This window comes from Castor canadensis, chromosome 5 (assembly GCF_047511655.1).
Source record: "Castor canadensis chromosome 5, mCasCan1.hap1v2, whole genome shotgun sequence".
Lineage (NCBI taxonomy): Eukaryota > Metazoa > Chordata > Mammalia > Rodentia > Castoridae > Castor > Castor canadensis.
This window is the reverse complement of record NC_133390.1, coordinates 34,742,412-34,754,756: the sequence shown is the minus strand read 5'-3', so window position 1 is coordinate 34,754,756 and position 12,345 is coordinate 34,742,412. Positions and strand designations below refer to the sequence as shown.

At 33.7% G+C, this 12,345-nt stretch overlaps 1 protein-coding gene across 2 annotated transcripts in view; it reads left to right on the top strand.

The window, feature by feature from the left end:
- Gbe1 (1,4-alpha-glucan branching enzyme 1) overlaps window positions 1-12,345 on the top strand; it is a 278,447-nt gene that overhangs the window by 83,354 nt on the left and 182,748 nt on the right. For both annotated transcript variants that reach the window (XM_074072930.1, XM_074072931.1), the window contains exon 3: window positions 10,342-10,457. In XM_074072930.1, coding sequence (XP_073929031.1) covers window positions 10,342-10,457 — 116 coding nt within the window. The remainder of the gene's footprint in view (window positions 1-10,341; window positions 10,458-12,345) is intronic.

The window sequence follows — 12,345 nt, the reverse complement described above, 5'->3', positions numbered from 1 at the left end:
CTGAACATTAAGAGTCTGAACAGAGTGTGCTCAAAAAATCAGAATACTAGGAAACAATTAACAAAAGATGAAGGGAGAAAATGAAATCAAGGATTCAACCTTGAATCCTTGAACAAGAGAGAAAACAAAAGAAAAAAGCCAAACATCTCTTCCTCATGGATTAGAAGAAGAGAAAGATGGCTGCACATATCACTATGTACGTTGGAAAGCAGAAAACTGATTCTGACTTACTCCAGTTTTCTCTGTAAGATAGAAAACTCCCTTCTGCTACACATCTCTGGGGAGATGTTGGGAGCTATTCTTTAGAGGGAACCATTTTCATCTCTCTCTCTGTCTTTCTCTGTCTATCATTCCTTTATTTTTGTAATTATCTTCCATAAGGCAATATACCAAGGTTAATGCTGCAGTATATGGTAAATATCAACAAAGAGCTACTTGTTAACATTTAAGGTTGAATGTCCAAGAAACAGCCTGAGTCACATGGTCTGTCACTTATTTGGCTGGGAATGGTGACTTGTCTTGGCAGTGTGGTTCAGGGGGCCCTGTGTTTGACAGACTTGAACAGTTTTTTCTCTGGTGTAGCTACCACAGACATGCCTCACGTTTTCAAGGTTTGCAGGTGTGTAGTATTGAGCTTTTCCATAAAAAAAGATCTACCTGCAAAATAATGTTTTCTAAAGCATAATATTCTAGAACAATAGTAGTAATTGATTTTGCAGATATAAAATCTAGTTAAGAACCTGCTATAGGCTGAATGTTTTGCTTCCTAACAATTCATATGTGTATTTTCAAAATGTGATGGTATTTGGAAGTAGGCCCTTTGAGGGGTAATTAGATCATGAGAAGGAAGCCCTCATGAATGGGATTAGAACCCTTATATTAAGAGGCATGTGAAAAATGACTTCTCCCTCTACCATGAAAAGATACAACATGTAAACAACCCTCTGCAAGCTACAGTTTGAGCCCTCTCCACAATCCTTGCTGTGTTGGCACCCTAATCTTATACTAAAGCCTCTACAACTGTGAGTAATAAATATTTATTGATTAAGTGCTGTAGATTCTTGTATCTGTTATCATAACCCAAGCTGACTAAGACTAATGTTATCTGCATTTCCAATGAAGATAGATGCTGGGCTGAGTCTAGGTGGTTTTATGTATGTCACAGAGGATAAGAAGAAACCCACAGACTGAAGCAGGAATCAAACTTACGTGATTAAAATCCTGGGTGTGTCACTTAGTAACTCTAGGACTTAGGCTTTGCCACTCTCCCTCTTTGAATCTGCTTCATCATCCATCAAATGAAAATTGTAATAGGACTTTTGAAATAATTTAATTAGATACTGAATGTCAAGCACTAAGGACAATCTGTATCTATTGTGCTGCAATCACTTTTACCAAGTCATCCTATGTTTGCTATTGTAATGATTTTATTTCTTCTTCTATGAAAATAAGACTCTATTCATGTGTCATTAGTTTAAGATAGCCTTTGCTGAGGTTATTTTTTTTTAAGGAAGTATATTTTTTGGATAGTCTATATTTGTTTTCCTGAGAGAGTCCAAAGTTCTTACATCATCATCATTAGCTTTGTATGATTATGTTGGTAACCACCTATAGAGCCACTGCTAATGTGGGCTCTTGATCTAGAAGATACTTATTTTTATTCCCTTATAAGCCTGTTTTTTTTTTTTTAATCTTCCAGATTCTAGTTTGTTCAAGTTGTTCTTACTTGGTGAGCCTTGAAACTTTTAATCATTTTCTCTTCAAAGATGTCTTTAGCTATCCAACCTTTTTATTTTTATTGACCAAGTTGTCTTCTTAGTATTATGTTTTTTCTATATCTCCCCATGTGATCCTTGCCTTTAGAATATCTCTGACAGAATTTGATTTTAGTATAGAGAAAAACCTTAGTAGAAGTGGATAAGTAAAGGCTACCTGACTCTTAAAAACTTGTTTTTTGTGATATAATTTACATAGCATACAGTTTCATGGTTTTTAGTATAATAAAAACTGAATGTGTGCCAATTTAGAGCATTTTCACCACCCCAAAAGAAACCCCATACACTGTAATTGTCATTGTAGAATTTTCTCAGTCCCAGCAATCACTCATTCACTTTGTCTCTGTAATTTTTCTCTATCTTCATATTTCACATAAATGGTGTATAATATGTTGTCTTGTGATTGACTTCTTTAACTTAACATAATCTTCACAAGGTTCCATTTTGTAGTATGTATTAATATTTCATTCCTTTTTTATTACCAAATAATATTCCATTGCATGAATCTACAATATTTTATCTATTTCTTGCTGTGATGAACTTTTTTTTTGTTTTTAAAAATGCTTGACTTTTTTTTCTTTTATGCTTTTTACATTTACTCACATGTATATACATTGTTTGTGCCACCCCCCCACCCCCCGCTTGATTTATTTTTTATTCATTTATTCACATGTGCACACATTGTTTGGGCAATTTCCCCCCCTGCCCTGCCCCCTGCCCCACTTCCAGGCAGAATCTGTTCTGCCCTTATCTCTAATTTTGTTGAAGAGAAAGTATAAGCAATAAGAAAGACAAAGTGTTTTTGCTAGTTGAGATAAAGATAGCTATACAAAGAGATTCCTAGCATTGCTTCCATGCATAAGTGTGTAATTTTTGTATTCAAATTTTTGTGTGTACATACATTTCCATTTAACTTGGGTGTGTAAGTTGGGGTAGAATTGTTGGGTCTAATGGAACTTCCAAACTATTTTCCAAAGTATATGCATTGTCTTACTTTTTTGCTATCAGTGTATAAGGTTTCAAGTTTTCCTGCCATCTTCAATAACGAGTTTTATTCTTCTTTTGACTTTAGTCTTCTTAGTGCACCTTAATGGTGTCTCACTGTGATTTGTATATTCTAAATGACTAATGCCACTGAACATACCTTTGTGTGCTTATTGATCATTTCTATATTATCATTGTAGAAATGCCTGTTGAGGTCCTTTGCTCATTGTAAAAATTAGTTATGTTTTTATTGTTTATTTGTAAATGTTCTTTAGACATTCTAGATTCAACTACCTTAATACCTTAATATGATTTTTGAATTTTTTTCTCTGAATTCTCTAGGTTGTCATGTTAATTTTTTGATAATGTCCTTTGATGTACAAAATTTTAATTAAAAATCTGATTTAGCAATTGTTTCTTTTGTTGCTTGTATCTTTGGTATATTAAAGAAATAAGGTCACAAAGATTTACCTATGTTTTATTCTAAATGCTCTATAGTTTGGTTTTTAAATCTAGCTCTTTGATCCATTTTGCATTAGTTTCACTTATTTTTTAAGATAAGGGCTCAAATTTATTCTTCTGTATGTAAAGATGTTGCTCAGTGGAACTATCTGATGGTTCCAGACCATCTGTTGAAAAAACTGTTCTTTCCTTGTTGGATGGTATTAGTCAGCCTTGTAAAAAAATCAGTTGACCATGGACATATGGATTTGTTTCTTTTACATTGCAATCCATGTTAGAAAACAGTATTTTAGCCTCACTGATATATTTTTACAAGTGACTATAACGTTAGGAGGAGACCTATGTAATTTATTTCCTGATTATTAGAAGCATCTCTTATGCTCTCACTTTATTGAACATTTTGGATCAAAGATTGTGTTTTAGAGTATAGAGTAGTGCTCCTAAATTCAAATCTGTGAAGAAGCCAAGGAAGTCATAAATGGGTTAAATTGCAGTCAGTATTGATATAGCATAAAACAGTGAACTGGAATTTGTTCCTTGTCTAAAGTGTCCCACTCCATTCCACTGAGCTCTGTATGTTTGCTGCCATGGAGAGGTTCAGTGTTCTGGTTAGTGAAAACATATTTCAGAGCCATTTTTGACCCATAGGATGCTGCAGCTACCTCTGATTATTGAGCACATTGCATTAACACTTCTTTCTTATTTTTGCATTCTTATTTCATTCTTTTATATATTTTTTCTAAGCAAATAACATTTGTTTTTCCAACTTTAACTGTTTGTTTTCGTCTGCTTTACTGTCATTGAAAGATTGCAAATGAAAAGGATGGTCAGAATCAGACCCAAAGCAAACCCATTTTCCTTAGTTTGGGCAGCTATAACAAACTAGTATAGTTTGGGTGGCTTTCAGCAGCAGAAATTTATTTCTCACAATCTTGAAGGCTTGATGCCTCAAAATTGACCCTCTTCTGCATTGCAGACTGTTGATTTCTCCTTATATGCTTTTAAAAAAATATTAATATTCAGGTTAATATAATATTAATATTCAATGAATAAATCTGGCCCCACCCTAATCAGTAAACAACTTACTGCATTTTATACAAGTAATTGCATTTCCATGTTCTTTCCTTCAAGTCCTGTTCCCCGTTAGTCCCATCTTGTGTGTTCTTTTACAACCCAGGATGCATGGGTAAATTCCACATTCAGGGACATGAGACTGACAACAATGGAAGTGTGTGCACATTCATGGGATGAAGAGTGTATTTAGGAGATTGCTGTTCTCTCTGATCTCAGGAGCCAGGAACAATGGGAAGGTATATTACAGAGTCCCCAGCATGAGAAATACCCAAGTTAGCAATGCTAGATCTGTGAACGCCCTTGGGTGCCCATGGTTGTATGTGGAAAGGTGTGGAGGAAGGGGTTAGCCGGCAGTGCTTGAGAGGCAGGCAAGGTGCAGTGTCCACTGACAGCACTCCTTGGAACAAATCAGCTAGCACTCTGGTCCAGAGACCAGAAGTCAAATCAGGTAGCAAGTGTTTTCTAGAGGCCATGACAGACTGCCCAGTGGCAGGTATTAATCCTGGCAGTGGGAAATTTGGGGAGGAAAGTGAAGTATTGGTGCATAGCCTAGGGCACTCTATTTTAAAGGTATTTAGCCCCAGGCAGCCAGATCTTGGGGAGATGGCCTCAGATTATGCTCTTAGCAATCTTGACTCCTCTCTGTTTCATTCCTTGTGTGCTTTCATAGCACAGACTGAGTGAGCAAGACCCCAGAGTCCCTTGTATATGGGCAGTAATCTCATCTATGAGGACTCCATCTTCATGACCTAATCATCTTCCAAAAGGCCCCTCTTTCTAATTACCATCACCTGGGAGAATAGAATTTTAGGTATCAATTTTGTAGGGCCATGGACATTGTTAATACCGATAGATAAAAAGGTACAGTTATAGCAAAGTAGTATAAGTCACAGCAAAAATAAGTATATTTACCTTGGGTTTCAAAAATGTAGTTTTGGTCAACGATACATGGTAAAAATTGTTAGAAATTGGGTAAATCTTCAGACTCAATTGTCATTACAGAATTTAATATACTGTTAGGCTGTAATGTACCAAGGAAATTAAAAACAAGAGGATAATTTAAATAAAATGAAGTGACATATTTTTAAGGATCCTTGGAAGATCCTTAAAGATCATATTCTGGAAAGTGTGTGTGTGTGTATGTGTGTGTGTGTGTGTGTGTGTGTGTGTGTGCATTTAAATTTAATTTAAATTGATACATAAAAACAAAATTGTGCATATTAATGAAGTACTATTGAATATCATTTCTTTAGGGTAAAACCATTTATGATCCTTCTAGCTTTTTGAAGCACATAAAACATTATTGGTATCTGTAGCTACCCTATTGTATCATAACACATCAGAAATTCTTGCTCCGATCTGTCTGTAACTTAGTACCCGTTGATCACACTTTCCTCTTCTCGCCCCCACCTTGCTATCCCTGGTAAAATGGTAATCATTATTCTACTTCAACTTCTAAGACTTGGGTTCTGTGTTTTATGCTCAGAGAAGAGGCATAAGAGGTGAGGAGGAGGCTCAGCCATGTAGGAGCACTGCGTGCAGAGCAGCTCTGCCTTTACATGTTTTATGTAGTTTCTATGTTGGACTTCTCCATAAAATCTACTTTGGGATAATGGCATGATTTCAACGGCTAAAAGTAAATTGGTTGGTAAATAAATATTTGGTTTGAATGTCACTAGATTAAGCCCCAAAGTAAGCCACATTATTAAGTTCATTTCATTAAAACTGGAAAATAATAAAAAATTAAAAGAAAATGTAGTATCTACTGCCCAGTTTCACTTAAGTAACAACAGGGTTAGAGAAAATAATCACAGTTACAATTATAGTATATTTTGAAAAGAAATAAAAACACTGTATGAAAAGCTGTCAGTTACAGCTAGAAAAATAATGAGAGGCAACTTCTCTCAGGCTGGTTCCACATCTAATCCATACAACATAGAAAATGATGTGAATACCTATTTTCTAAATTCTCCTAAGGACTGAACATAAAGAGTACTATTCTAGATGCATTGAAGAGCAATTAATTTATTGGATACAACAGATCCTTAAGGCATTAGGGCTGAATTCTCTTAGAGAATCCTGGTTGAACAAGGCGGACATGCTTCGTTATTAAAATGATAATCCGTAGTGTTGATGAGGTTATGGGTAGTTGAGCATTCTCATATAGTGCTGGTGGGAGTATGAATTGAAACTGCCTAACCAAAAAGTAGTTAATCTACTTATAGTCATAAATACTTTAAACCTTATGCTCTTTGCTTGACAGTATCACTTTCTAAAATGGATGGCAAAGAAAGAGATTTGGACAAGTATTTGTGTACAGAGTCCTCATAACATTAGTTTTTCAGTCTTTATTATGGAACTTTCCTCACTATAGAAAAATAGAGATTAAGATTTATATTCTTATCACCCAGCTCCACATTATAAGTATCTTTTAATCTTATTTTCTTCCCCTATCCTGTACATGTTAATTTTTTCCCTAAACTATTTTAAAACAAATTTCAGACAATATACCATTACATCATTAATACTTTTTAATGCAACTCTTACTATCAGTAGAATTTTTGAAACATATTATCTATGTTTAAGAAAATTGATGATACTTTGTATTTAGTCTAGATTCAGATTTCCCTGATATACCACTGTTGATATGCAGTTCAGCTCATTTATTTAAGTTTGTTTTTACTATGAGGGATTTTCTTTTCCTTTTTCCCCTCTTTTTGGCTTATTCAGTTTTCTAATTCTAGGAATTGTTTACATGTTTAGTTAAAATATAGCATGGTACAGTTCTAGAAGACTACTAATCTGTGTTTTCCCTCCCTATATACAGAATCATTCCTTTTTGGGGGTTGGATTTTATTTAGTAAAATTAAGAAACATCATCATGATCTGGGTGCAAAAGTTAGAGGACTAGAAGAAAAAAAATGAGTAATTGAAAGAGCCATAAATGCATTTTTTTCTATTATATTATTGAAGTTGGCTAAGAAACATGTGTGATAAAATACTATAAAAAGACCAGAACTCAAAATATTTTGTTTTGCCTTTATATGAAACATCAATAATGTCAAAACAGAAAAACAGAAAAAAATTGAATTGTTGGAAATTAAAATGAACAAAGGTATCAGTGCAATGTGATTCCTTTAGAGGAGTGGTAGGTATCATGCTTGCATTTAGCATAATCCCACAGTTTCATTACATTATAATTAACACAATTATTTCAATTTAGGTTTTGGTTTGTATTTTTATGCTTTTTGGAATCATAAGCATCATATTCATTTATTGTTCTTTCTTAAAATTATCGAAATATGAATACTGTTCCTATGATAAAGAAACATTTACACCTAAAGCCCTACATTTATTGATCATGGAGGCCTTCCATATATGTCTTAAATAATAGTTTAATAACTGAATCTCTAGATGACTTATTTCCTAATTCCAGAAAGCTACATATTATAGAACTAAACACTATGGTTCATTAAAGCAATGAGTTATTACTTCTCATTGGTTTTGTATATATGGCACTTGGATGTACTCTGGAGATTGTTTGATAATGCACACCTAATCTAATGTATATTAACAAAAGATTCCCCTAGGACAATTCTGCGGTTCTTAATAAGGTCATTCCCAGGGTACCAGCTGCCCACAGAAGTTTAAGAAGGAGAACCCTATTGTACCCAACTGCAGAAAAGAAAAGGAAATCAAGAACGTACAGGATCTATGTTAGATAGGACAGTTGTCTTTCACATTCCAAACACCATGTAGCAGTCCATCCATTATTCTGGGTATGGACAAATCCATAGAAAATACATGTCCTAGGCTTTATGACTGGATTCTTTCTTGACAGGACTATAGTCCCCAAACTTACATCTTTACAAGCAGCCTACATTATAATTCTTTGTAAATTTTGCCTGATTAGCTCAAAATAATTAAATAGCATCATATGGTGAGGAAGGGTGTTTACTTGCTACAAAGCGATGATATTCTAGATATTTAACAACTTATAACATGAAGGTCATCTACTTAGATGGTACAGGACTGACACCTGCCAATATGGCCCAGTATTAGCATTATATTAGGCCTGCTTGCTTCATTTGCATAACATTGCATCTCACTTTTTGAAGGGCTCTAGTTGTGGCAGGGATTGTCCCAAGTGTAGCCCATGCTCTTTAGCACACTGAAATCTTACTGACAACTTGAAGGCTGACAACTTGAAGGCTCTCCATATTAAGCTGTTTTTATTTTATTTTATTTTTTTTATTTTTCCCTTTACTGTGCTGGGAAGTGAATCTAGAGCCTTGTGCTGGGCAAGCACTCTACAGCTGAGAAGCACTCTACTGTACTGAGCAACATCTCTAGCCCTTGAATTGGAATCATTTCAATCATGCATAAATGAAATTACTATTATGCTCAAAAAACTTTACAGAAACGAGGTAGCTAAGTGCTGATGAACACCCGTTTTCTTGTGAAGAAAAGAGGTTGGTAATATTTGAAGGAGGCTGGCATTTACGAAATTTATGTAGGGATGATTATATTAGAAAAAGATTGTTGGGTATGATATAAACATAGGTTGTGCTTCTGATGTAGTGACCTTAGTTAATGTTTGATCTCCTGTTCTGAGCATGTGTTTGCAGTTCATATTAAACTGTGCATCACAAGCATTTCTTTTCCATATCATGATTTAAATTTTGTCTCTTGGTTTTGAGCCTGTGGACAAATAGAATTTTAGATTTTCAAATATGATGCTGAATTTAGGCCTGTTAATAATAAAATACCTATTAAACAATTTGATTTAGAGATATGTAGGTTATTCTAACTTGATAAACATCAAATATTTGATAATATGATATGGTAAAATGATTAATGCAAACAGGAAACTGTTCTTAAAATTTTACCCAAACTAGAATAATGAGCACACATTGCTTTGGGGACACCTAACCTTGTGTCTGGTAATGTCCATGTGGTGGTAAGAAATGACAAAGGAATGAGAGTTAATATGTTAACATTTAAAAGTTTTAATATCACATTTTTTAGGTAAAACTTTCAAATTTTATATTCATTTTGTTATCTGTGGCCCATGCTTTAAAAAAAATCCCTTGGTGAAAATATTATAGGAAATCTTATTTGTAGACACTAATAATAGTATATGGAGTGATAGGCTTATTATGTTCTGTGTTTTCCTGTTCAGAATGTTGAATTTTATTCTCTAGTAGTGACACAATTAAATTCCTTAATCACTGAGGTCTATTCCATGATTTCACTGGTTATTTTACTAGGCTTTCCAACCTTAGTCAGTCCTGTATTCTAAATTTTGTATAATATTGTGTTGTAAGAATTAGTAATGATATTTTCTATTTCAGAATTGTTTTCAATTATTGATTTAGGATATTATTTCTTAGTGTATAAGTTTAGTTTGGTCTAGAAAGTCATTCATACCTATAAGTAGAGAACACCTAAATACACCAATTTTACCTGTGCACATGCTTCTAAATTATGGTCTAGAAGCCAGAAACATCAACATCATTGGGGAGTTTGATAGAAATACAGATTACTTGGCTCCACTTGGGACTCACTGAACCAAAATCACTGGGAGTAGGCCCGCCATTATATGCTTTAAAAAGACCAAGTGAATCTGACAGGATCTAAAGTTTGAGAACTACTATACTAGAAGGATCTCAGTGCATAATTCTGTGCTTGTAGAGAAGGAAATAATTGTCACATGTGGTGAGGAATTATGTTTGATAGTGTGTTTTTTTAAAGAACTTATTTTCTTTCACATTGTATTTGCTGATAGAAGTATTAAGTTGAAAGTATACCTAAAAATGTCATAATTAATTTTAGGGAGCAAAAGGCAAACTTTCAAGTGTATTTCTTATAAACTTAGAATAATCTATTTTTCTCTAAATGGATAGAATATTTTGATTGGTAACTTAGAAAACTTACATTTTTAGGTAATTTTATTTTGTATATAAAGCTAAATGTATATTATGCTTTACTTGACATTTGTTGTTCTATAAAGCTATTGTTAACAGATTTTCTTCCTCTGTTTTAGATGGTTGGAATCCATTTTCTTACCCATATAAAAAGCTGGACTATGGAAAATGGGAGCTGTATATACCACCAAAGCAAAATAAATCTCTTCTTATTCCTCATGGATCCAAATTAAAGGTATGTTGCTTCCTCATGAGTCTACATTTGCTTATCATTTTATTTTCATTCTGTCTGCAAAGTTCAATTTAAAATATTAGAATGCCCAACTGATACATGATAATGGTGGGAGAAACAGTCTAAATGTCTCAATAGAAGAAAGTGTAAGAGAGGGCATCAACAAATTAAAACATGTTAGAAGTGTTTGGCTGGTAAGGTACCAAAATGAGTTATGAGAGGTTTGAGACATTTATATAAGAAGTGATACATAATAACTGACCGTTGAGTTTTTCTTAACAAACAAAAAAGTTTAAGCAAAAAATTAAATAAGCAAATGTAGAGAGGATTTTTACATGTCAGAGAGTCTTGATGAAATCTGTGCTGCAGTGAATTGTGGGAATGTGGAAGGGATGCTGTATTTGAGGCTCTTTTTAGTGGGAGATCATGCTTTTTCTGGTCCTTTACCTTTCCGGCCTCTGATATGAAGGGTCTTATTTCTGTTCTTCTGTGGGAAGGCCACTTGTATTAGCCTGGTGGTCTGCCTCTTTGAGGCAGGTTCATCATCCTCCATAGTCCAGCTGCTGTGGCTTACTATGTGATTCTGCATTCCATTGTCTGTAGAACAGATGTGCCTGACCTCTCCTGTCTCCTGAAGTGATGTTTGGCAGATTGGTCCCAAATGTTGAAGCAATTTTTTAGACTCATCTTTATTTATTTATTTATTTTTTGTTAAGATAGTCTTGCAGTGTAGTATAGGTTGGTCTGGAACTCAGTCCTTCTGCCTCAGCCTCTCAAAGGCCTGGATTTCTCAATTTTGAAGGGACATATCAAATAGCTTGATTTTTCTTAGTTTATAAGTTCTAATTTTGTATAAACTGTGAGGCAAGGCAACATTTTTTTTACTTGTATTAATGTTTTGTTATTTTAAAAACTGAATTTATTACTTTTTACAAATGTTGAATATTTTTCTGCTTTTTTCAGCTTCTTAATTTTATGAGCATTTAAAACTTACTTTATAAATTAAGTCATGAATGAATCAATTTCAAAGTATTGTTTCTATACAAGTTGGAAAGGTAATTAAATACATATTCAGCAAATAATGAAGGGGATGAATTCAGCCATGATATATTATAAGAACTTTTGTAAATGTCACAATGTACCTCCAAAACAATAATAATAAAAAACTACATATTCAGGATCCCTAATCCAAAATTCTTAAATCTGAAATCCTCCAAAATCTGAAAATGTTTAATGTTGTCATGACACCACAAGTGGAAGTTTCATACCATGACATTTCATTTCATTCATAAAATTATTAATAATATTGTATAAAATTTCCTTCAGGCTATGTGAATAAGTATATATGAAACTTAAATGAATTTTGTATTTAGGCTTAGGTGCCCTCTTTAGGATGCCCCACATGTACACAAAAATGTTCCAAAATCTGAAAAAAATCTGAAATTTCAAACATGTCTTGTTCCAAGTATTTCAGATAAGTGATTCTCTACCTGTAACAGGGATGAATGATTGTTAATATGTGTTGGGAATTATGTGAGGAATTGCCTCTCTAGCCTGACAGAAATATCCTACAGTTTTGCACCATGCTATGGACCATATTATGCTTTCTTTAAAAGAACATTATCTTGGTAAGTGAAACAGTCTGATGACTTAAAAGAGCTTTTACATTGTCACCTGGACTTTCAAATATATGTTTTATGGCAAAGAAACATTCAACAAACACCAGGTGAACTCTTTCTTCTTTATTATTTCCTAAAAATTTTGATGAAAATAATTAACTATAGAATTACCCCAAATATTTTACTAGTCTTTAGAAATTGAAAATGTTGAGGAACATTGTAATATTAGCCTGGTGATATAATTGACTGTTCACTTATGAAAAGTGATGCAT